Genomic DNA, 25399 nt, shown 5'->3' with positions numbered 1-25399 from the left:
ATTTCTAGGCCAATGGTGGAGAATTTTTATTTCATTTCTACTCCGTGATATTTTATTCTACTCCGTAAAATATACCAAAACGAAACCATGGCTAATTAGAAGGCCAAATTTTTGAAAATTCCATGTTTATGCCTTAGAACTTATTTTTGGTATTTCTTCTTCCCTACTTCACAATATTATTTTATTCATTGTGTAGAATAAAATCTTACCAAATATTCTATTCTAATTACCTAAAGATCTTGTTGAACACTATAAATAAGAGAAGACCCCAACCCTAGACCCCAAATTTTCGTCCCCCACCATTCCCCACTCTCTCAAATTTTTCTTCTTCTACTCTCCAATATCTTGCTATCTTTTGGACAAGAATCGAAGTTTAATCCAAGAATTCTTGAAGAACCAAGTCCCTACTTTGTTTCTACCGATCGTTTATCCCTAAAAAGGTACTTTGTTTATATATATATATAAGTATTCCTTCTTCTTCATCCCTTTTCCTTTTTCTAACCGATGAATCGGTCTTCTTGAACCCTCATGCATCTTGTTTGAGGAAAGTGGGATAAAAAGGGATATGTGAATATGGAACATGTGTGTGTGTGTGTCGTGTGTGCGTGTGGTGTGTGTGCGTGTGTGAGTGTGTCGTGTGTGTTGTGTGTGTGGTGTGCTTGATGGCTAGATACTCTTGTGTGACATATGTTGATGATAAACCTAGAGTTGAAATACTAAGGGAAAATATATGATAAGCATGACTAGGTTTTACTGATTTATGAAGATTAAGATGAGTCAATGGGAAAGAGGGAAGTATTGAGACATGCATGAGTTGAGAATTGTGATTGAATCTGATTTGTGATATGTGCCTATGTGAATAAAAAGGTGAAACCTCGGTTGCGAAGCCGGATAACGGAAAAGCGAAACTACTTGAAAATCTAAGCAGTCGAGGTGGGCTTTACTCTTAAAACTCTCTTTTATTTTGTCGAAAATATTGATTGGTGTTATAAGGGTGGTTTAAGCTGTTATGCCATGCCTATGTCTGTTTTATTGTGATATTGTGCGTCTGATGCCTAGTTTGTGAGTTCGCTCCATTGGGCAATAGGGCTATGGATATGTTTATACGAATTCGGGTTTGAGTATGGGCCGCAAACCCTACCAGGCTGTGTACACGAGGGGATCGGGAGCCGTCCTTGCTAGTCGGCCGGTCTCGTGGGCGAAAAGTGTGGCCACACTTTCGTCGCACTATGGAAAGATTGTGATTTATGAATTGATGAGAAAATGGGGAGTTGTTTGATTGGCCAATCTATCTTAAATATTTTTGTGATACTCGTGAAATTCTTTTAAACTGCTTAAAACTCGAGTTCACTTGGTAAGGGTGGCATAACTTATAAAATGTTTTGGCAACGAGTTCACTGAGTATTTCAAAATACTCAGCCACTGCATGTGTTTTCCTTATGTGCAGGTTGAACGATGACGAGCGGTGGCGGGTGTTGAGCATGATAATTAATTAAGATGGATATTTGAAACATCAAGCGTAGTTGTGTCTTCATACATAGCTATTCTTTCCCTTGGTCGTTTTCCGCTGAGTTTTGATACACTTCTGTTTATTTTGAATATGTTGCACTCTCCTTTCGAGTTAGAGGCTTTAGACTATCTTGTGGTTTTTATCTTGGAAAACTATGTCATACTCTTGACATTGTTGAACGTCATTTATTACACCTTCCTTTTCTTATTCGAGTTTCGAGGTTAAGTTATTGCTTTAAACACTTTGATAGTTCTTTCTAATCTTTTGGTCAACACTCTTTAATTGAAACCCTAGCCTTCGTTCATTTATTTGAGTCCGTTTTGGTAGCAGTCGCCGCATTTATTGTACCCTAGGAAAGCGGGCTGTTACATAAATACTCTTGTGTAACTTATGTTGGTGTTAGATCTAGAGTTGAGATACGAATGGAATTTATATGATGATCATGACTTAAGTTTGATTAGTGATAACAAGATGAATCGATGGGAAAAAGGGAAAAAGCGTTGGGACATGCATGAATTAGGAATTTGTTTTGAATCTGATTTGTGATATGTGCCTATGTGATTGAAAAGGTGAAACCTCAGTTGCGAAGCCGGATAACAAAGGAAAGAACATACTTGAAACCTAAGCAGTCGAGGTGGGCTTTACTCTTAAACTCTTTTATGTGCAAATCTATGAATGTGGAGAAATAAGGGTGGTTTAACTGTTATGTCATGCCTATGTCTGTTTTGTTGTGATATTGTGCGCCTGATGCCCAGTTTGAGAGTTCGCTCCATTGGGCTATAGGGCTATGGATATGTTTAACGAATTCGGGTCTGAGTATGGGCCGCAAACCCTACCAGGCTTGTGTACACGAGGGGATCGGGAGCCGTCCTTGCTAGTCGGCCGGTCTCGTGGGCGAAAAGTGTGGCCACACTTTCGTCGCACCATGGAAGGATTGTGATTGTGGAATTTGTTGAGGAAAAATGGGGAGTTATTTTGACTGGTCAGTCTATGGAAAATATATTTTGTGATACTCGTGATATTTTCTTATAACTGCTTAAAACTCGAGTTCACTTGGTAAGGGTGGCATAACTTATAAAATGTTTTGGCAATGAGCTCACCGAGTATTTCAAAATACTCAGCCCTGCATGTGTTTTCCTTATGTGCAGGTTGAACGATGACGAGCGGTGGCGGGTGTTGAGCATGATAATTAATTAAGATGGTTGTTTTCAACTTCAAGCGTAGTTGTGTCTCCATACATAGCTATTCTTTCTCTTGGTCGCTTTCCGCTGAGTTTTGATACACTTATGTTTATTTTGAATATTTTGCACTCTCCTTTCGGTTTAGAGGCCTTAGACTATCTTGTGGATTTTATCTTGGAAACTATGTCATACTCTTGAGATTTTTGAACGTCATTTATTATACCTTCCTTTTCCTTATTCAAGCTTCTAGGTTAAGTTGTTGTTTTAAATGCTCTGATAGTTCTTTCTAATCTTTTGGTCAACACTCTTTAAATGAAACCCTAGCCTTCGTTCATTTCTTTGAGTCCGTTTTGGTAGTAGTCGTCGTATTTATTGCTACCCTAGGAGTTTTTCTAGTTACACTAGTCGTTTAAGATAATATATGTAAAATCCCACATTCCACTAACTACTTTTATTTATATTTTATTATGAAATTAATACTCTCTCCAACTCATAAAAATAGGTCATTTGGGGATGGGATGAGTTTTAATGTGCTTCCTCTTTCACATCCTGTGAGCCCTCATTCGGCCTTCTCGCTCAAGCCATACCCTTTATTTACGAGCCATGTACCTGAATGGATCGAAATTAGGTCATCTTTCATTTTCAAACAATGCATAAAATAAACGTGATAAACTAGAACTTAGTTTGATTCTCGACATTATTTGTATTAAAGGATTTCAACCTAAAATTCACACCAATTCTATATACGTCTTCTCATTCCTCTTTCACATCACAGCCAAGGTGGATTACGGGTGGGGCCAGCCGTGCCGGTACACGATGCCGTCCTTGAGAATATGGTGATTTTGGTCAACAGCGGTGGAGATGATATTGAGGCAATAGTCACCATGCTGCCGGAGGTGGTGCAGTCGGTTGGGAACACATATCAAACTCATTTCCCTAAATGTCAATTAAATAACTAATCCATCTGTCCTACAAAAGATGTCACACTTGTGGGACAGCACAAGATTTTAGGAGATTTTATTTTATATGTTAGGAAGACAAAAAAAAAGTAAAATACATCTTTTATGGAACGGAGAGGATATGATTCAATGATGTATTCGCCAGTCGAAATACTGAAATTTTGTAATTCAAGAAAAGAAAATTATTCTCTCTCACATTATGCACCTATCCTACTTCTCTATTTGTCAAAAATAACCCAACTTTCTCTCCATTTTTAAGTATGTCAATTTTAGTACTACCTTAGTCCATGAAATATTTTCAAGTTTAACTTGATACAGGTTGTAAGAAATGTGTGGGTTTTAAGAAATGTGAAAAATTGAGTTTAAAATGTTAGTGGAACGAGGATCCCATATTTATAGTACTATTAGTTTTATAATAGAATATGAGTGTAAAGTGGACAACTTTTCACGGCCGAACCAAAATGAGGTTCATTTACCAAAAATAGAAAAAAAAAACAAAATGGAAAACTTTTCACAGACGAACCAAAATGACAAAACTGGACAACATTTCACGGACGAAAAGGAGTAATAGTGTCCTAAAGATTTATTACTCTAATTATCGAATTTTTTTCGTGAAATATATCTTGCATCTAGTGGCAGACGCAGGATTTGACGTTAGAGGTCCAATTTATTGGTAGCAATTATCGGGTATTTTTTATGCCGGCGTAGTCGAAAGTTGCGGAATAATAAGGATGCAAGGGAGATGAGTAATGAGATAAAAATAATTAAATGATACTCCCTTCGTCCCATAAAAGATGTCACACTTGTGGGATGACACGAGATTTTAGGAGGTTTTGTTTTGTGTGTTAAATGGAGAGAGAAAATATATTTTTTATATTCATGTGAGAGAGAACTTTTTCCAAAAAGGGAAATGTGACATCTTTTGTGGACAAACTAAAAAGGAAAGTGTGACATCTTTTGTGGGACGGAGGGAGTATGAAAATTTGAGATATGTATATATTTAATATTACTAATTATACATAAATTTTGAAACAAGTTCATTAATGAAGTATTATTAAACATGGAATTTTTTATGTATAATAGTTGTATAAAATAAACAAAAAAAATCATGAATTAGCAAAAACAAAAACAATCGAGTTATTTTTTTTGTGAAAAATATCTTGCATCCATGTTTTGGATAGTAATTTTATTAATTGTGCTCAAACCTAAAATTAGCTTTAATAATACTTCCAAATTAATCTCATTGGTTTTTGAGTAAAATATACTTCCTCTCTTCCATAGTAGATGTCACACTTAGGACATGTCACGGGATTTTATGATATGTTATTTTTATGTTTAGTGGTGAGAAAAAATATAATTTTATAATTGATATGAAAGGAAACTTTTTCCAAAAGATGAAATGTGACATCTTTTATGGGACAAATTAAAAAGGAAAGTGTGATATCTATTATGGGACGACCAAAAATAATGTATACTACCGTTGTCCACAAAACTTTATGACACAGATTTAATGTGCAATTGGTAAAATAAGAGAAATAAGAAAAAAAAAAAAGTAAGAGAGAAGTAGTGCTAGGATTGTTGAGTCTGCATTATTAGAAATTTGTCTAACTTTGGTGGATGACCAAAAATGATAAAACTAATCTATTTTTTTTTTTTTTGGACATGGGTGGTACAGAGACTATTCTTTTAAATTTAAGTTAAATGTAAATAGTTGGAGTAAAATTACTATTCTCCCATCCCAAGGTAGTTGGGGCATTTCTTTTGGACGGTAGATTTAAGAAATTGATATGGTAAGTTTTAAAGTAGAGAGAGTAAATTAAGAGAGAAGATAAAGTAACGGAGATTAAGAGAGAGTAGTACTCCCCTGTCCCATTAAAATTGAAATATTTTTCTGTTTAGGTTGTTTTATTAAAAATGAAACGTTTTTAAAATGAAAATATCATCATCTCTGCTTTTCCCCTTTCTTGCTTTATTCTCTCTTAATTAACTCACAAAACAACACTACATAGAATCTGTGCCGAAAAACAAACGTTTCATACTTAATGGAACGAATGAAGGATGATATTTAGAAGATAAACTTTTTGTCCAAAAAGAAAATAACTCAACTACTTTGTACAATCTGAAAATGACAACTACCTTAGAAAAGAGGAAGTATTTGATATGACATGCACTAAAATAAGTTTTATTAGTATAAATGATCGAAAATGCCTTGAGAGAAGTATAAACGTGTGTAAATATATTATAAGTATTAAACGCCATTTATTTCCACGTGACTAAAAATTTCAATACTAGTACACTGTATAACATCGGGAAAGTGGAGTGATCAATTGCTAACTAATCATTTAATTGCTAACTACAACTAATTTAAGGCCATAGGATTTTAGAAAATGTGTGGTCTACAATTTGTCACGTGTAATTTTCGTTTTTATTAATAAAATAAAAAAAGATAAAAAAAAAAAAACTCCAAATTAGGGTTTTGGATAAAAATGTCAATATAATGTTTCGAAAATATCAACACAATGCTTTGAGAATGTCAACACAATGCTTTAAAAATGTTAACTCATTGTTTATATTGACATTCTACATGTATTATATTGACATTCTACATGTATTATATTGACATAATTTATATAGCATGATGACATTTTTGTTGTACGAAAAATTTAAAAATTTTCGATTTTTTTTTAAAATTTTGACGTCGGAACATATGCATGTAGGATATCGTTGGAATCCTTATGAAATTATCTTTAATTTGATATATGTTATACGAATTTAAAGTTTTGGGATTTCTCTTAAAAGTTAGTTATAACTAAACATGTAGTTAATTGACATTAATACCCCTATTGATATTTTTTGGAATTAATCCTATGACCTTATTGACGTTTTTCGTTGATCGTATTGACATTTAGGGATTGATGATCTAAGCCCTTAATTTGAATATCTAATGGCTATTATTTAGTTGTAGTTAACAATTAAGTTATGAGTTAGCAATATAACACTCCCCCTATCGGGAAATATTTGGGAATAAAAAATGAAAGTATTATATTTCTTATAATTTGACGTATAAAGTGATACTCCCTCCGTCCCAGAGAAGTTGGCATACTTTGAAAATGGCACGGAATTTTAGGAGGTTTTGTTTTGTGTGTTAAATGGAGAGAGAAAATATAATTTTTATATTCATATGAGAGAGAACTTTTTCCAAAAAGAGAAATGTGACATCTTTTGTGGGACAAACTAAAAAGGAAAGTGTGTCAACTTCTCTGGGACGGAGGGAGTACTATTTATCTTTTTTTTTTTTATTCTTTTCATTTGCCAGTTTGCCGTTAGGATATGAGACAAGACTCTCCACCTACTATACTATACATATCCTTTTTCCTCTTCATTTCTCTTGTTGTCCGTATCCATTTTCAAATTCTTAACCGATTGATTGTCCACCCTATACCCCTACAATGACCAATTAGTAAATGAGACATATACTACTCCCTCCATCCCAAAATAAATCCCAAAATAAATGGAGTACAAACTCTTCGACACAAAATTTAAGAAAATGAGATTTTGTTAGTAAAGTGAAAAATAAATAAAATAAAAAAGTTAATAAAGTAGAAAGAAAAAATAATAGAGAAAATACTAAAACAAAATATGACTCACTTATTTTGGGACGTTCCCAAAAAATATATAAATCGCTTATCTTGGAATAGTCATGTTCTTCAAGAGGACAAGTTGAACGTAGAAATTAAATTCGGTTGGGGACCATTTGAATTTTATATATAAAAATCTACTTACTTATTTAATATTTTGTTTTGAAATACCACCGTTGTGCTGCTCTTCGGGACACATATTTAATTCAATTCTAATTTATTCGGACTAGGCAAGTCAACAATCAGTATTAAGTCTTCAAACAAGACTTGTTAAGTCTTCCATCAAACAACACTTATTGGAATAATCAAACAAGACTTATAAAGTCTTCCATTGCTTTGCTTTGCTTTGTGCCGGTCTTGATCATTTACGAATTAAGTAGTACTCCCTCCCCTCCGTATCAGTTTAAGAGTAAGATTTAGTTATGGTACTAGTTTTAAGAAATTGGTGGAGTGTTTTAAATGAAGTGAGATAGTGGTTGTTGGAGTATGTAATAACTGAAGCAAGGTAATGGAAAGTGAGACCCTTTTAACTTTTTGTATGTTTAGAATTTTGTTTTGTTTTGTTTTTATGAAAGTAATGATATTTGAGTGTAAATTAGAAGAATAATGAGGTAAAATTTTTATGCCCAAATATGGTATATTCTAAATGTGATTCTTAAACTGGGACGAACTTAAATGACAAAATGTGACTCTTAAACTGAGACGGAGGGAGTATATATTTTAAGTTGTATTCCTTCCGCCTCTAGAGAATGCACTTTGGAATCGGTATGGGTTTTAATGGAAAAATGATAAAGTAAGAGAGAGATGGAGAGAAAAGTAATTAAAGTATTGTAAGTGGAAAATGAGTCTCACCCCAATAGAGAGAAAAAGAGTTTTCAAAATTAAAAAATGCATATTATTATGGGACGAACTAAAAAGAAAAGAGTGCATATTCTTGTGGGAAAGAGTGATTACTATTTTCTAATTTAAAAAAGAAAATAGTTTGATTTTATTCATATGATATGTCTACAAAAAGTTATTCATTTCTTTCACAGTACTCTCTCCGTCCAAAAGTATAAACATTTGGTTTTACACGAATAATTGGTAAAATAAGAGAGAGAAAAAAAGTTTTCTAAAACATTGTTAGTGGAGAATGAGTCTCACCTTATTATAAAGAAAATAGTTTTTAAAATTAGAATGTTCATACTTTTTAGGAATGGTTTAAAAAGAAAAGAGTTCATACTTTTCAGGGACAAAGGAAGTAGCATGTGTTAACCGTTTAGTAATGATCCAATGTATCAATATTAGATTATACTCATGCCATGCGAGTTTGAAGGAAAAAGTAAAGTTGACATGGAAAATTATATCACTTATCCTACCAATTTTACTTTCTAATGTTTGGAATATTATTAGATATTTAAATTTTCTACTCCCTCCGTCCATAAAAAATAGTTTTATTTATGGACGACACGAGTTTAATGTGAAATTGGTAAAGTAAGAGAGATGAAGAGAAAAATTAGGTAAAGTAAGAGAAAATGTGGAGAAAAAGTGGGTAAAGTATGAGAGAGAAATAAAAAGTGGAAAAAATGTGAGAGATAAACTTTTGTCTTTAAAAATGAGACTATTTTTCGTGGACATCGCAAAATGGCAAATGAAACTATTTTTCGTAGGCGGATGGAGTATAAAATACTGGCTTAATTAGTACTAATACTATTACTAATAATAATAATAATATTATACCCAATAATTTTAATATTATGATTCTGACTTAATTAATATATAAAAATGAGTCCTACATTCTCCATTAAATGCTTAAATGTGTAAGAATCCTAAAACTAAGAAGAAAAAAACACCTAAAAAAATATGGGAATCAGAATTGTGGAAAATTATACTACTCCCTCCGACCGTCATTAGGAGTCTCATTTGAGTTCGGAATGAGTTTTAAGAGATGTAATGAAAATTGGATGAGTAGAAATAGTGGAATGTGAGACCCATTTTTATATACTTAGTTTTATAATAGAATGTGAGTGGAATAAGGTAGTGGAAAATAAGGTGTGTCTACTATTTATAGTAAGTGAACTGAGACCCCTAATGACAGATAGACTAAAGTAGTAAACCGAGACTCCTAATGCCTAATTTTCAGAATTCAGATTAATTTACTAGTTTGATTGAAATCAAACCAAACACTAAATTCTAAAAATTAAACAATCAAATTAGTTTTAAAATTCTAAAAATTAAACAATCAAATTATTTTTAAAATTCTAAAAATTAAGAATCAATTATTTTTTTAAATAAAATTTTGACAAATAAACATGACTTTATGGTTTTCGACTAGATTTGACAAAATTTCTAATTTTTTATAACAATTTGTCCTTTTCACAACTACTTTCTTCACAACTACTTTATTAATTTCAATATTCACAACAACTTTATTAACTTCAATATAATTCACAATGAATATGTGATGAAGTTTGTTTAAATCCAATAAATGTTATTCAGTCATAATTATGCATTAAAAACATGGTTATACTACAAAGTCCATCTTTGAATAGTAAGGAACTATTTTTTTTATTTGCCCGTCTTTAAAAAATATAAACTATTTTTTTATTAGTCTATCCTTGAAAAGTATAAATTTTCTAATTTTAGAACAGTTAAACAATACATTATCTTTACACATCATTTTTTTACAATTTATACCTTTACACTACCTACTCACTCGCGCCACTAACACTACTTACACCATCATTTATATGTCTCTTTCTCTTTTTTTGCGTGTTATACATTAAAAATCGTGCCAAACTAAATGTTCATACTTTTTAGGAACAAAGAGAGTACATTCTTTCATTATTTAAATATAGAAATTATTTTCATTTTGGTCTATCCTTAAAAATAGAAACATTCTATTTTAGGAATTTTGTTCTAGCTAATGAAGTGAGACTATCCATTAACAATACTTTAATAATTTTTTCTTTCTATCTCTCTTTTACTTACCAAATACTCCCCCCGTCCACAAAAAATAAAGTATAATAACCATTTTTGGCCGTCCACAAAAAATAGAGCACATTCATTTATAGAAAATTTTCAACAAATAATAACCTTAATACATCATTCCACTAACACTACTTTTCTCTTACTTTTTTCTCTTCTATCTTACTTTACCAATTCTACATTAAAACTCGTGTCATACACAAATTGCTCTATTTTTTTTGGACGAAGGGAGTACGTGTTAAAACTCATGTGTTTCCCCAAGGTACTACTAGTATTTATTGTTAGCAGCCTAGCATGTTTCCCCAATCCATATCAGTATCCATGGAGAAAACTTCCGATCAAGTTTTTCAAATTATAGCCTTAATAGTAATATTAGTTATAACCTCCCAATCCCAAAACTCTTGCGCTGCCAAAACATTCACCAACCTTACCTGTTAACAGTGGTTGTGAGAAAGACTCATGCCAGCTCACGGATGAAGATGTGGCAACTCGATCCACATCATCTTGTGCAACGAATGAAAGTGAAACAAGTCTTACAAAGAGTGTGGAGAACGTGTGTAAGAAGAAGGATGCAGCTACTATAGATAAGAACGTGCCAACTGGTGGTGTGGACCACAAACGCAGCTGAAAACAAGTTGTTGCAGGAGCAGCTTGATTTGTATTTTTGTGTAATCAGTTATTAGATGCCTTTAGGGTTTATTATCTTAGGTGCTGAACCCCTGCATATATATATGCATAGAGTTTGACAGCAGCTGATTTTTATTGAATGAAACAGTGAAAATATTTCCTTTCTCAGCTTAAGTCTTCTTTGCTTTCATTTTTCATGGCTTGCTTCATAATCTTTTATGGTATCAGAGCAGGATTTTAATCCTGGCTCTTTTGCCTCTTGCTTTACTCTTTCATTCCATTTTAAGGCATGGCGGATTCCAATGAATCAAACGCTAGTGCTGATTCCTCTTTTCTATCCATTCCATCTCTGCCAAGTAATTTGCCTATCTCTGTGAAACTCACGGACTCCAACTTTCTTATATGGCAACAGCAAATCGAAGCAACTGTGTGGGGCTACGGCCTGGAAGGCTATCTCACGGGGGAAACTCCTCTGCCGCCAGCACTCTCTTCAGCCGACTCCCTTACTGCCGAGATGCTCGCAAGCCGTCGTCAAGATCAGCGGCTGAGAGCATGGTTGTTGTCATCTCTTTCAGAAAGTGCCCTGATTCAAGTCGTCGGGCTCAAGACTACCAAAGATATCTGGAAGACTCTAATTACCAACTATGCTAGTCAATCCTTGGCTAAGATAATGCAGATTAGATCGCAGCTTCAAAACACCAAGAAAGAAAATCTTGGGATGCAAGAGTATCTCAACAAAATGAAATCTTATTGTGATTTCTTAGGATCTGCAGATTGTGCAGTCACAGAACGAGACCAGATACTCTATATTCTTGGTGGGCTTTCACAAGAGTATAACTCAGTAATGGTGGCAATCTCATCAAGGCGTGAGCCATGGACAGTGCAAGAAGTTGCTGTACTACTTTTGACTTTTGAGACAAGGCTGAAAATGGATTCAGTTGATAGTGCAGGAAGTGCTGAAGGAACACAACCTTCTCTCAACTTGGCTCAACAATCTGGGCAACGAAATGGGAACTCACACTTTTCATCCCATTCCAGCAGAGGTGGGAGAGGAAGAAGTGGTCGTGGAGGAAGAGGAGGCAGGAACTATAACAACAACTCAAAGCTAATATGCCAACTGTGCCAGAAACCTGGGCATGGGGCAGACAAATGTTGGTATAGATATGAGCCAAATGGATCCTCTTCAACCTTCCGTGGACAGCAACAGCAGCAATATCAGCCACCACAACACCCATCAGCACACCTAGTGCAGTCAAGACCAAATCCTATGGGATCCTCTCCTTTAGTGGCATGTCCTTCAGAGTATAGCTATGACTCCTCCAACACCACAGCTTGGTATCCGGATTCAGGAGCAACAAATCATGTTACAAATGATCTGAGCAACCTCACTCTTGGGTCAGAGTACACAGGAGGTAAGAAACTTGCTCTTGGTGATGGTCATAAAATGAATATTGCTCATATTGGAGAAACACATCTTCTGTCTGATAGAGGTTCTCTCTCTAGCAAAAAACTCCTTCTAAAAAACCTTCTACATGTGCCTAACATAACCAAAAATCTCATTAGTGTCTCTCAATTTGCTAGAGATAACTCTGTTTTCTTTGAGTTTCATCCCTTCTCTTGTTTTGTCAAGGACCGACAATCCAAGGAAATCGTGCTCCAGGGAACTCTTGATGATGGACTTTATCATTTTCTTGTTAGTCAGCCAAAAATCAAGAGAGGCACTGCATCCACTTCTTCTTTCAATCAAGTCAAGAATCCCACAGTCAACACATCTCTCTTGACAGATTCACTTGTTTTCAGCTCTAGTTTATGCACTGATGTAGCCATTTGGCACAATAGATTAGGACATCCTTCCTATGATGTTGTTAAAAATGCTCTTGATGGATGTAATATTCCACTTCAGTCAATGAAAACAAATTTTCCGTGCCATTCTTGTAGCATATCAAAATCTCATAGATTACCTTATACTTTATCAAATTCAGAATGCACGTCTCCTCTACAAATAATCCATAGTGATCTTTGGGGGCCATCACCAATCTCTTCAAGAAATAATTTCAGCTATTATGTGTCTTTCATTGATCAATATAGTCGATTCACCTGGATATATCTCTTGAAGTATAAAAGTGATGTGCAATCTGTTTTTAAACAATTCAAGTTGCTGGTTGAAAACCAATTCTCTTGCAAGATTAAAATTTTTCAATCAGATGGGGGAGGTGAATTCCAAGCATTATCTGATTTTCTCAAAGAATCCGGTATACTTCATAGAGTGTCATGTCCCTACACTCCACAACAAAATGGATTGGCGGAAAGAAAACACAGGCACATAGTTGAAACAGGCTTATCCCTTCTTGCTCATGCTGGGCTGCCTCACATCTTTTGGGATGATTCATTTCTTACTGCTACATATCTTATTAATCTCATGCCTTCCAGAACCATTGGAAACCTATCACCATTTGAGAAACTTCATAAATCGAAGCCGAACTACGCTGCTCTCAGAACCTTTGGCTGTCTTTGCTATCCTTTTCTCAGACCATATAACAAGATTAAAATGGAATTCAGGTCTGTTGGAGCAACTTTTCTCGGATATAGCCCTTCCTATAAAGGTTATAAAGCTCTACTTCCCGGAGGTAAAACCATCATCACAAGAGACATAACTTTTGATGAACTTTCTTTTCCATTCAAAAATAAGTCATCATCAGGCAATGTTCCTACTATCTCAGCTGATGCCTCTTTTCATGGTAGCTTTTTAACACCATTTTCCTCAGTTGTCTCTCCTGTTCCACCTCTTTCACCTGTCATTCCTACCTCAGAAACATCCAATCCTAACAATTCCCCTACCTCAGATAACTCACATTCGCATGCCTCAGTTGATGTTCCAGCTTCCCCCATACTCACTGATCACTCCTCACCTTAGTCACCTACTGACCCCACAAGTTCACCACCACCACCACCACCACCTCCCTCTCCTCACACACACCACATGATTACTCGATCAAAAGCAGGAGTCTTCAAACCTAAAATCTACACCATCAAATTGTCACCTGATCTAATTCCAAAATCTGCTCTCCTTGCTCTTTTGATTCCTATTTGGAAAGCTGCCATGCTCTCGGAGTTTTTAGCTCTCCTTAAAAATCATACCTGGATTCTTACCACTTTACCACCCGGAAAAAACCTTATAGGTTGTACATGGGTCTTCAAACTTAAAAAATTTCTTGATGGAAGCATTGCTAGACACAAGGCCAGGCTGGTTGCCCAAGGCTTTACCCAACAGCCGGGCTTTGATTATTCTGAGACTTTCAGTCCTGTAGTGAAACCTTCCACAATCAGACTTATTCTCTCTATTGTTGTCTCCAACGGATGGTCAATATCTCATTTGGATGTTAACAATGCTTTCCTACATGGCACTTTGAAAGAGGAAATTTACATGAAGCAGCCCATTGGTTTTGAGCAAGGAGGGCCTCATCTTGTTTGTAAACTGAACAAAGCAATATATGGTTTAAAACAAGCTTCTCGAGCTTGGTTTTTTACCATCCACTCTGTTTTACTTTCTCTTGGATTCACTCAGTCAAAGGCTGATGCTTCTTTGTTCATCAGGCACATTGGCACTGAAGTAATTTATCTTCTACTTTACGTTGATGATATGCTCATAACTGGTAATGTTCCATCTTCTATTCGGACTGTTATTTCTCAACTTCACTCTCCTTTCTCTTTGAAAGATCTAGGGGAGGTGAATCTATTTCTTGGTGTGGAGGTTTTAAGAACTAAAGATGGCCTGCATCTTAGTCAATCCACCTATGTTCAAGATCTTTTAAAGAGAGTGAACATGTTAGGAGCAAAGGGGTGTCCTACACCCATGGTTTCTAACTGTGATTTAAGAAAATCAGTTGGGAATCTCTTCGAAGATGCTAAGCTTTTTAGGAGCACCGTTGGTGCACTGCAATATGTAGCAATCACAAGACCGGACATCAATTTTGCTGTTAACAAAGTGAGCCAGTATATGGCTCAACCTCTGGACTCTCATTGGAAAGCAGTGAAAAGGATCCTCAGATATTTGTCAGGGACTTTGAATCATGGGATTCACATAAGAGGTGGAAGTGGAAGAAGCATTACAGCATTTTGTGATTCTGATTGGGCTTCGGACTTAGATGATAGGCGATCAACAAGTGGTTATTGCACTTATTTCGGTGAGAATCTGATCTCTTGGAGTGTGAAGAAACAGACAGTAGTAGCTCGTTCTAGCACAGAAGCAGAGTATCGCAGTTTGGCGCATGTGGCAGCAGAAATCAGTTGGTTGCATTCACTTCTTGGTGAGCTGAAGGTAAAGAAGAATGGAAGTTCTGTTGTTTGGGTTGACAATTTGAGTGCAATAGCACTAGCCTCGAATCCGGTTCTTCATTCAAGAACTAAACACATTGAACTGGATGTTCACTTTGTGAGGGACAAGGTTTTGGCAAATGAGTTGGAGCTCAGGCATGTGCCTACTTCAGGTCAAATAGCCGACATCTTGACGAAACCTTTAAGTCACCAATCCTTCATCAGATTGCGAGAAAAACTTGGAGTGGTCGAGCAATCTAAGCTAGGATTGAGGGGGCGTGTTAACAGTGGTTGTGAGAAAGACTCATGCCAGCTCACGGATGAAGATGTGGCAACTCGATCCACATCATCTTGTGCAACGAATGAAAGTGAAACAAGTCTTACAAAGAGTGTGGAGAACGTGTGTAAGAAGAAGGATGCAGCTACTATAGATAAGAACGTGCCAACTGGTGGTGTGGACCACAAACGCAGCTGGAAACAAGTTGTTGCAGGAGCAGCTTGATTTGTATTTTTGTGTAATCAGTTATTAGATGCCTTTAGGGTTTATTATCTTAGGTGCTGAACCCTGCATATATATATGCATAGAGTTTGACAGCAGCTGATTTTTATTGAATGAAACAGTGAAAATATTTCCTTTCTCAGCTTAAGTCTTCTTTGCTTTCATTTTTCATGGCTTGCTTCATAATCTTTTATTACCACTGATGAATCTTCTCTTCTCAGACTAAAAGCTGAAATCACCCTAGACCCTGATCTCACCATCACAAAAAATTGGAGCAGTTCGACCTCCGTTTGTAGTTGGATTGGTGTTACGTGCAGTACGCGCCACCACAGAGTCACCGCGTTAAACATCTCCAACATGGGAATCTACGGAAGCATTCCACCACAGCTAGGAAACCTCTCCTTCCTCAGGTCTCTCGACCTCAGGAGCAACTATTTCAGCGGCACTTTGCCTCACGAGTTGTCTAGCTTGCGCCGGTTGAAATATCTCTCTCTTTGGTCCAACGGTATGAAGGGAGAGATCCCATCATGGCTGTCTTTGTTACCTAAGCTCGAGTATCTCTCTCTGAGAAACAACACTTTCATAGGTTCTATTCCAATATCCATCTCCAACTTGACAAATCTGTATTACCTTGATTTTTCAACCAATTCCCTTCAAGGAAAAATCCCACAAGAGTTGGGTGGAATGCAAAGACTGCAGCATCTGAGCATTCAATATAATTATCTGTCAGGCTCTATACCACCTGCTTTGTTCAACATATCAACGCTACGAGTTTTAGCTTTCTCAGTGAATATGTTGAGTGGCAGAATACCAAATGAACTTTGCGCTAATCTTCCGTCGATTGAGAAGCTTCACCTTCGTGGAAATCGATTGAGCGGCCAAATTCCATCAAATCTGTCACGGTGTTCACAACTTGAGTTGCTGTCGTTGAGTTCCAACTCTTTTAGGGGACAGATACCCGCAGCCGTTGGCGACTTGAGAGCGCTACAATTTCTGGATCTCTCGGAAAACCATCTAAGTGGTATGCTCCACTTTCTTTACAAACATTTTATATTTTCTCTTTCAACTTTGCTATAATACCATTTGCAATTGCTATTGTTTTAAAATATCATCACACATCCACATTTAACATTTTTTGACCAAAATAACAAATTTCTTTGTTGTATATTTCCTCTCTCCTCTCTCTTCTTTAATTTTTAAATTGAATAATAAATATTATATGATTCTCTAATTTGCATCTCTCTCATATGCTTCTGTCCCTACCATATGTATCTATTTACTTGGCTGAATTATTTTTATAAATATATAAAGGCTTTTTTCACAACTCATAAATAGTGAAGAGGATAATATAAAATACATAATATATTTATCCAAATTATTAATTTAATATAAAATATATTCCCTCTGTTTTTATTAATAGAATCATTTTAAGTATCATGTGAATGGTTCTTAATAAATATCTAATTTCACTTTTATTGTTTTCAGTAAGTAGATATCGCATTCTACTAATTCATTCTATTCACAGTTATTATATTCCACCCGTTTTCTAAAAATAGGAATTTTGGAATCAACATATGTTTAATACAAAATCTGTAAAGGAAGAGACATTAAGAGAAAAAAAGGGGTAAGTAAGAGAGAAGAAGAGAAAAAATGATGGAATTAGTGTTAGTGGATTGTGGGGTCTATTTCCTAAAGGGGAATGTTTAAACTATTTTTAAGAAACAGACCAAAAAAGAAAGAATTTCTATTTTTAGGAAACAAAAGGAGTAAACTTAGAAGTATATAAAAGTAGGATTCACACTCCACTAACTTTTTTACTCACCTTATTTCACAAAGTCACAATTTCTTAAAACACGCACCAATTAAATATGTACATTTCTGGGGACCGGAGAAAGTAATTACTCCCTTTGGTCCCAATTAAATGTCTCATATTTGATTGGTGCAAATTTTAAGAAATCGTTTAACTTTGTGAAAGAAAATGGATGAAAAAGTTAATAAAATATCAGTCCTACTTTTATTTGTACTAAATAAATAAAGTTAGTATTAGTACCTACTTTTTGAAAGAAAGTGAATGGAGTAATATATAATTTTGAGTATAATTATTTCGATGAATATAAGATCCACTTAAAAAAATAGTAAAATTAAAATGACATATTTATTAGGTTCGAAAGGAGTATTTTTAGATTATTTAGAGAAAGGAGATGATACAAAAAGTAAAGAATTTTACCAAAGTAGCCCCTAAGGGTTGAAAGGTATTTTGGTTAATAAAGTAAAGAACAAAAGTTAGGTTAATAAAGTAAAAAAAGTTATTTTAGAAATATAAAAGTTCATATATATATGAAGATAGTTTTAAAGAATAAAGACGGCAAGTGATATTATAGCATTGTTCCGGTACTAATAATATACTCCTTCCGTGTCACACTGAGCATGCACTTTTTGTTAGACACGAATTTTATAATTGGTAAAGAAAAAGAGAGAGAAAGACATAAGTAATTAAAGTATTGTTAGTGAAGAATGAATCTACTTCAATAGAAGGAGAAAAACTTTCAAAATTAGAAAGTGCATGCTTTTGTGGGATGGACTAAAAAAAAGAGTGCATACTCTTGTGAAATAGATGGAGTAGTTCTTTCCAGAAGCGGATCTACATAGTGTCATAAGGGTAGTGGCTGATACATGATTTTAATACTTGGGGTCTAAATTACCGTTAATAATTGTTGCATAGTTTTAATGTCAACTACTATTGAAATAATTCTAACTTGAATAGTACATAGCTGAGATAGAGATAGATATAGAAGTGTCAAGTGGGCCGGGCCAGCCGCCCCTGCCCGACCTGGGCCTAGTGAGGCCGGTGACATTAAGGCTCGCCCTAGGCCATGTCTGGAGTGGTCCGGGCCGGGCCTGAGTTTTGGTATATACAATGGGCTCAGACTAAGCTCGGACCCAGTTGGTAAGTGGGCCGGGCCAGGCTGGGTTGGGCCGGGCCTAGGCTGGGCTTTGAGTGGGTCTGGATTTGTAAAAAAGGCCCAATTAGAGCCCATTTAACCTTCTAAACCCAGCCCAAGCCCGTTCCATTTCATTGGTGGACCGGGTCTGGGCCCGCCCAGAGCGGTCCTGGGCCAGGTTGGGTCGGCCCGTTTGACATCTCTAAATAGATAATGAGATATGAATAATTTGAGAATAAGCAATATAAATTAAAGATATACTCCCTCCGTCCGCCATTAGGAGTTTCGGTCACTTTTGCGCACTTGTTTTATGAAAATGATTATAAATAGTTAAAGTGGAGAAATGTTGATAAGAGTCTTCTTTACATTATTTTCTATCTTACTTTACTATTTCTCCACTTTAACTATTTATTATCATTTCTATAAAATGAATATGCAAAAGTGACCTGTACTCTTAATGGCGGACGGCGGACTACGGATATATATTGTGATAGAATGATAGTAAGAAATTGCATTCTTTAATTATTTCAAACATCGACAAATTGTCATCATATGTATCTCTCACAACTCCATGAGAGTCAAATTTTTTCTAGAGTCATCGATAATAAAAATATACCATAATTGTTAATAATAATTTGGCCCCCTCGATATAAAAGTCAGGCCTCCACCACTAGTCTTTCTATTCAAAATTATTTAGTTACGAGTCTGTGTATTTTCTTACAGGCACATTGCCCCTCAGTATCTTCGATATATCATCGTTGCAAGTGTTAAGCCTAGAGAGGACTAATCTTTACGGGAACATTCCAAGAGAGATAGGGAATCTTACAATGTTAGAATCATTGGATCTGGGATACAACAATTTCACAGGTATGGAGTCAAAAAGGGTATGATTATTCAGTTGCAAATTTATCGGCAGAAATGATATGAAAAGAATATTAATCATAATTTACTTATCTCCTTTTTTTCCCGTATTTTTTACTTCATGGTCTCTGAAGAGTATAAAATTATTTTTTTAATAGTTCGTTTCTGAAAAAGTATAAACTTTCTAATTTTTTAATAGAACAATACATTATTCTTAAACGTAATTATTTTTTGTTTATAACTTATGTGATTATACTATACTGACGTGAAACTCACTCTCCACTAACACTTACTTAAACTAGTACCGTTTATCTCTCTCTTACTTTATTAATTATACATAAAAATACGTGTCGAACTAAATATTTATACGTACTTTTCAAGGTCGGAGGAAGTATTATTAATGACGATTTAGGAATTGATGATTAGGAGCATAACTTATAGAGTGGGAGGAGATAATAAATATGCATTTGTCTCATAAAAATAGAAACTATTTCCATTTAATTTTGGATCAAATCCTTTAAAAATAGAAACTTTTTATATTATAAGATGTAGACTCCACAATCCACTAACATCACTTCCACAACTTTTTCTCTTCCTTTCTTTTATTTAAACCATTTTGTCTCTTCTTTTCTCTTATTTTATCAATCTTTCTCTCTTATTTTACCAATTGTGCATTAAACCCGCATTGTTCAAAAAAATTTATTTTAGAAGGATGGAGAAAGTATTGTAATAGCATTAACTTTTTTAATAATTGACGTCGAGGCGTGGGCAACATGGGATCAGTGACCAACATAAGCCGATTCAATAATTATTTGGGGCTGATGGTGGGTCGTTTGTCACCAACCCCACCTGGCTATGACCCTACCCAGCTCCACTGGTCTATGACCGAAAATCTAGGGAAAATCTGTTACTCCCTCCGTCCCGGCTAAGATGACACATTGCTTAGCCGGCACGGGGTTTTAGGAGTTATTGGTTAAAGTGTGTAATTGGAGAGAGAGAAGGTGGGTGTAAGTATTAAAGTAGAGAGATAAAGAAAGATGAATATTTTAATAGGAGTGAGAAAAAGTGGTTGAGTGTATTAATTGGAGAGAGAAAGTTACCAAAAAAGGAAATGTGTCATATTAGTTGGGACAAACTAAAAAGAAAAACGTGTCATCTTAAGCGGGACGGAGGGAGTACTACATACGTCCACTAAAAAGTAATTAAAAATTATTTTTGTACTTGTTCGTCACTTAAAATTAGAAATTTTACAATATTTTTTTATGGTAAATTTTTTTTCAAATAAAGTGAGACCCATTATTCATTAAAAATATTTCAATCATTTTTTTTCTATCCGTCACTCCATTAATTGTGGACTACTATTCCCTCCGTTTCTTCATAGTCGAGGCGGAACTTTTCGGCACGGAGTTTTAAAAATGAATGTTGCATCTGTTAAATAAATAGATAAAAAAGTAAGAGAGAGGAAAAGGTTAAGAGAATAAAATATAAAGTGAATAAAGTAGAGAGAATAAAGTAAAAGAGATTAAAGTAAGAAAGAGGAAAAAATTACCATATAAGGGAACGACTCAACTATAAAGACACGTCCCAAAATGATAAAATGACTCAAATATGAAGAAACGGAGGGAGTACAAATTATAACGTTTTAAAAGTTTTTATTTCTAAAGATAGAGGTAGCAATATTTAATAGGCCAAACAGCCCAACAATTTGATATAATTAGAATTTAATCCTTAATCAAACCGACTAGGCGTTCTCCAACATTTAGACTCATCAACTATATATTTTTTACTTTATTTTGACAGATGTTATACCAAGAGAAATTGGCCAACATATTATTCAGTTGGAGCATCTTACACTGCAAGGGAACATGCTGAGTGGTACAATTCCATATGAGATTTTTAACATTTCAACTCTTAGATCTCTTGCACTTTCTGGCAATGGTTTGTCGGGTGCTCTTCCAACCAATTTGTGCAGCGGGATTCCCTTTCTTAACGTGCTTTATGTTGGCGATAATAGTTTAAGCGGACGAATACCTGAATCCATTTCTAACTGCTCCTATCTCATGGATCTCGACCTCAGTGCTAACAAATTTACCGGCGCTGTACCTCACTCTCTTGGAAGCCTAACATTCATCAAAGGGCTTAATATTATAGACAACAATCTAATCACTGGATCATCGTCTTCAGAACTCAGCTTCATTACTTCATTGACAAATTGCAGATTTCTGACTACTTTTGTTTATTAGTGGTAATCTTTTTAGTGGCGCTCTTCCGTCTTCCATTGGGAACTTATCTTCGCACCTCGAAAAATTTTCTGCATCCTACTGCGGATTGAAGGGCAGAATTCCTGATGAGATCGGCAACTTGACCAGCTTGATTAGAGTTCCATTAGGCAGCAATTACCTATCCGGTAATATTCCACCTACTGTGAAGCATTTGGTCAATCTCCAAGGCTTGTTTCTAGATAACAATTCCTTGAGCGGCTCCATTACAGATGATCTGTGTGGTTTACACAGCTTGTCTGATTTGGATTTGAGCTCAAATAAGTTGTCGGGTTCGATTCCACAATGTTTAGGAAATGTCACATCCCTGCGTCGTCTTTTGCTGAACTCTAACATGTTTACTTCAAGCATACCATTAGGCATCTGGAGCCTGAAGGATTTGTTGAGACTAGACTTGTCCGCGAACTCATTGATTGGATTCTTACCTCCAGAGGTTGATAAGTTAGCAGCAGCCAACTACATAAATCTATCCCTTAACCAGCTGTCAGGGTCTATCCCAAGCACTATTGGAAGCTTACTAAATTTGGTTGATCTTTCTTTGGCGCGTAACAGACTTGAAGGTTCCATCCCAGTGTCTATTGGTAGCATGCTTGGTTTGGAAAATCTGGATGTGTCCTTCAATAACCTCTCTGGCTCATTACCAAAATCTTTGCAGGCTCTTCGATACCTCAACAGTTTTAATGTCAATTCCCACTGGTGGTCCTTTTGTGAACTTCACAATGGAGTCCTTTAAAGGTAATGTAGCATTATGTGGAATTCCAAGGTTCAATGTCCAGCCTTGTAAAGTTGTGTCCGGACGCAGATCAAAGGGGAAGAAGATAGGACGCGCTATGTTCATTCTTGCTGGTGCTGTTGCTCTTACCACAATTCTATGTTTGGGGTTTATTTTCCTCAGATATAGAAGGAGAGTTGTTGCAACTACTGGAAGTGATGAAATTTTGTCTGTGGTTATACCTGAAAGAATTTCATATTATGAACTCTCACGAGCAACTCAAGAGTTCAATGAGAGCAATTTACTAGGCAAGGGAAGCTTTGGTTCTGTTTACAGAGGAATTCTTGGAGATGGAAATGTCGTTGCTGTAAAGGTGTTTCAGCTGCAAGCTGATGAAGCTGCTTACAGGAGCTTTGATGTTGAATGTGAGGTTCTACGTAATATCCGTCACAGAAATCTGACGAAAGTCATAAGCAGTTGCTCCAACGAAGAATTCAAAGCTTTGGTACTTGAATACGTGCCTAAGGGTAGCCTTGAGAGATGGTTGTACTCGCACAACTGTTTCTTGGATTTCATACAAAGGATGAACATAATGATTGATGTTGCATCGGCTTTGGAATATCTTCATCATGGCTATGGGGCTCCGGTTGTTCATTGTGATGTGAAGCCTAGTAATGTCTTACTAGATGATGAAATGGTAGCTCATGTTAGCGATTTTGGCATATCGAAACTTTTATGCGAGGGGGGCAGTGTTGTGCTGACAAACACTCTTGCAACACTTGGTTACATTGCTCCAGGTGAATTCTATGCATAAAATACTTTCAAGAAAATCATGTCTTTTAACAGAAAATTGTTTTTGTCATTCCAGAATATGGTTTAGGAGGCCTAGTATCCACAAGGTGTGATGTGTATAGCTATGGTGTGATGTTAATGGAAACCTTTACAAGAAAAAGACCAAGTGAGGATATGTTTGTTGGAGATCAAAGCTTGCAGAGTTGGATCAGAAGTTCAGTTCCACAATCAACATATCGAGTTATAGATGCCAACTTAGTAGCGAATGTCTACGAAGAAGATGGCGAAAAAATTTTGGAATCTGCAGCATCTATATTTGAGTTGGCTTTCAAATGCTCAGCAGAAATCTCTAGTGACAGGATTAGCATGAAAGAAGCTCTGCCGGAGCTGGAGAAAATCAAACGTCGATTTTTGGGATGAAGCCTATATTACAGTGGCATGGGTTCATAATAACTTTACAAAAGATTACATTCTCTGTGTTCTCAAAAATCGAAATATATGAATATAAAGAACATATCAGTGGGGGGAATTATTCATTTTTATTCAATCGTATGATCAGAGGTTACAAGAATATATAGGCTAGAGAAAATCTACATATGGTAAACCTAATTTACAATAAATTGCTATTCTATATAAGGTACAATATTCTCTCATATCAATTGCATATAGTCTTCCTGATTTGGTGCGATATTTCTTCTAACAATCCCCCTCAAGCTAAGTAATGAGATTCCTGATACTTAGCTTGCATAATACTTCTTGGAATGACTTCGAATTCACTGCCTTTGTCAAGATATCTACCAACTGATCTTCAGATTTGACATAAGATATTTCCACCACTTTTGCTTCAATATTTTCCTTGACGAGGTGTCTGTCTACCTCCACATGCTTGGTTCTATCATGTTGCACCGGATTTTCTGAGATACTAATGGTCGTCTTGTTGTCACAAAACAATCTATAAGGAAGGGCAGGTCGAAGGTCCAATTCCGTCATCAGTCTTCGCAGCCACACAATATCTCTGTCAGTCCACTTTTAATTCCTCTACACTCTGCCTCTGCGCTAGAAAGTGCTACCACCTTCTGCTTCTTGCTTCTCCACGTTACAAGGTTTCCTCCTACAAATGTAAGATACCCGACAGTCGATTTTCTATCATTTGGGTTCCAGTCAGAGTCAGTGAAACCATGTATCTCCATGTGCCCATGCTTCTCAAACATAAGTCTATGTTCCGCCGTTCCTTTCAGATACCGAACGATTCTCAAAACCGCTTACCAATGTTCTTCTTGCGTTGCATGCATAAACTGACTCACTACTCCAACTGCGTATGCAATATCCGGCCTAGTGTGAGATAAATAGATAAGTTTCCCGACTAACCTCTGATCCCCCTGTCAGTCGGCTTCGCTCCTTCTATTATCTGCAATCCATGATTTTGTACCATAGGAGTATCTGCTGGCTTGCAATCGATCATCCCTATCTCGGCCAACAAGTCAAGTATATACTTCCTCTGATTTATAAAGATTCCCTTCTTCGATACCTCTATCCCCAAGAAATACTTGAGGAGACCAAGATCCTTCATCTCAAACTTATGGAATAAGTTCTTCTTTAGTTCGGCTATCTCCTCCTCATCATCTCCAGTAATGATCATGTCGTCTACATACATAATCAGACATGTGATCTTCCCTCCTTTTTTCTTGAACAACTGAGTATGATCTGAATTACTCTGTTCGTACTCGTACTTCTTCATCACTTCGGTAAACCTCCCAAACCATGCTCGTGGTGATTGTTTCAACCCGTATAGTGTCTTCTTGAGTTGGCACACTTCCCCATCTACAAACTCTCCTGTGAAACCCGGTGGTGGTTCCATGAATATTGGCTTAGGTAGCTCTCCGTGTAGGAATGCATTCGTCACATCGTTGCAGGTTTTGCCATTCCGACCCTTTTTTTTTTCCCCTATTTTTTGGGGGGGAATATCGTTTTTTTTGGGATCCTTTGTACCCGGAAAGGAAGCATGTATCTCCCGGTATCCCCTCCGGTGTTATTTTTCCTTTTCCGGGGTTGAATAAAGGGGTAAAATTGTGTTTGGACTTTACTTTCGGTTCAAGAATTATCTCGGATTCGTCGGGG

At 35.9% G+C, this 25399-nt stretch overlaps 2 protein-coding genes across 2 annotated transcripts; both read left to right on the top strand.

Annotated features, from left to right (window-relative positions):
• The first annotated feature begins 10585 nt into the window (after nt 1-10585).
• On the top strand, nt 10586-21770 carry LOC125192052 (LRR receptor-like serine/threonine-protein kinase RGI5). Its single transcript, XM_048089505.1, has 4 exons — nt 10586-10682; nt 15889-16716; nt 19361-19504; nt 21299-21770. Exons 2-4 carry the CDS (start codon nt 16053-16055, stop codon nt 21739-21741), a joined length of 1251 nt encoding a protein of 416 aa, XP_047945462.1. The 5' UTR covers nt 10586-10682; nt 15889-16052; the 3' UTR covers nt 21742-21770.
• LOC125193752 (probable LRR receptor-like serine/threonine-protein kinase At3g47570) lies at nt 21746-23869 on the top strand (the record flags this gene model as incomplete). The annotated part of the gene is made up of 3 exons (XM_048091624.1): nt 21746-22468; nt 22500-23286; nt 23358-23869. Coding segments are annotated over 3 exons (1854 nt in total), but the record flags the coding sequence as incomplete, so codon positions are not given.
• Between the last annotated feature and the right edge of the window lie 1530 nt (nt 23870-25399).

This window comes from Salvia hispanica, chromosome 6, assembly GCF_023119035.1.
Source record: "Salvia hispanica cultivar TCC Black 2014 chromosome 6, UniMelb_Shisp_WGS_1.0, whole genome shotgun sequence".
Taxonomy (NCBI): Eukaryota; Viridiplantae; Streptophyta; class Magnoliopsida; order Lamiales; family Lamiaceae; genus Salvia; species Salvia hispanica.
Note: the sequence above shows the minus strand (reverse complement) of the source record. Positions and strands in the feature narration are given on the sequence as shown.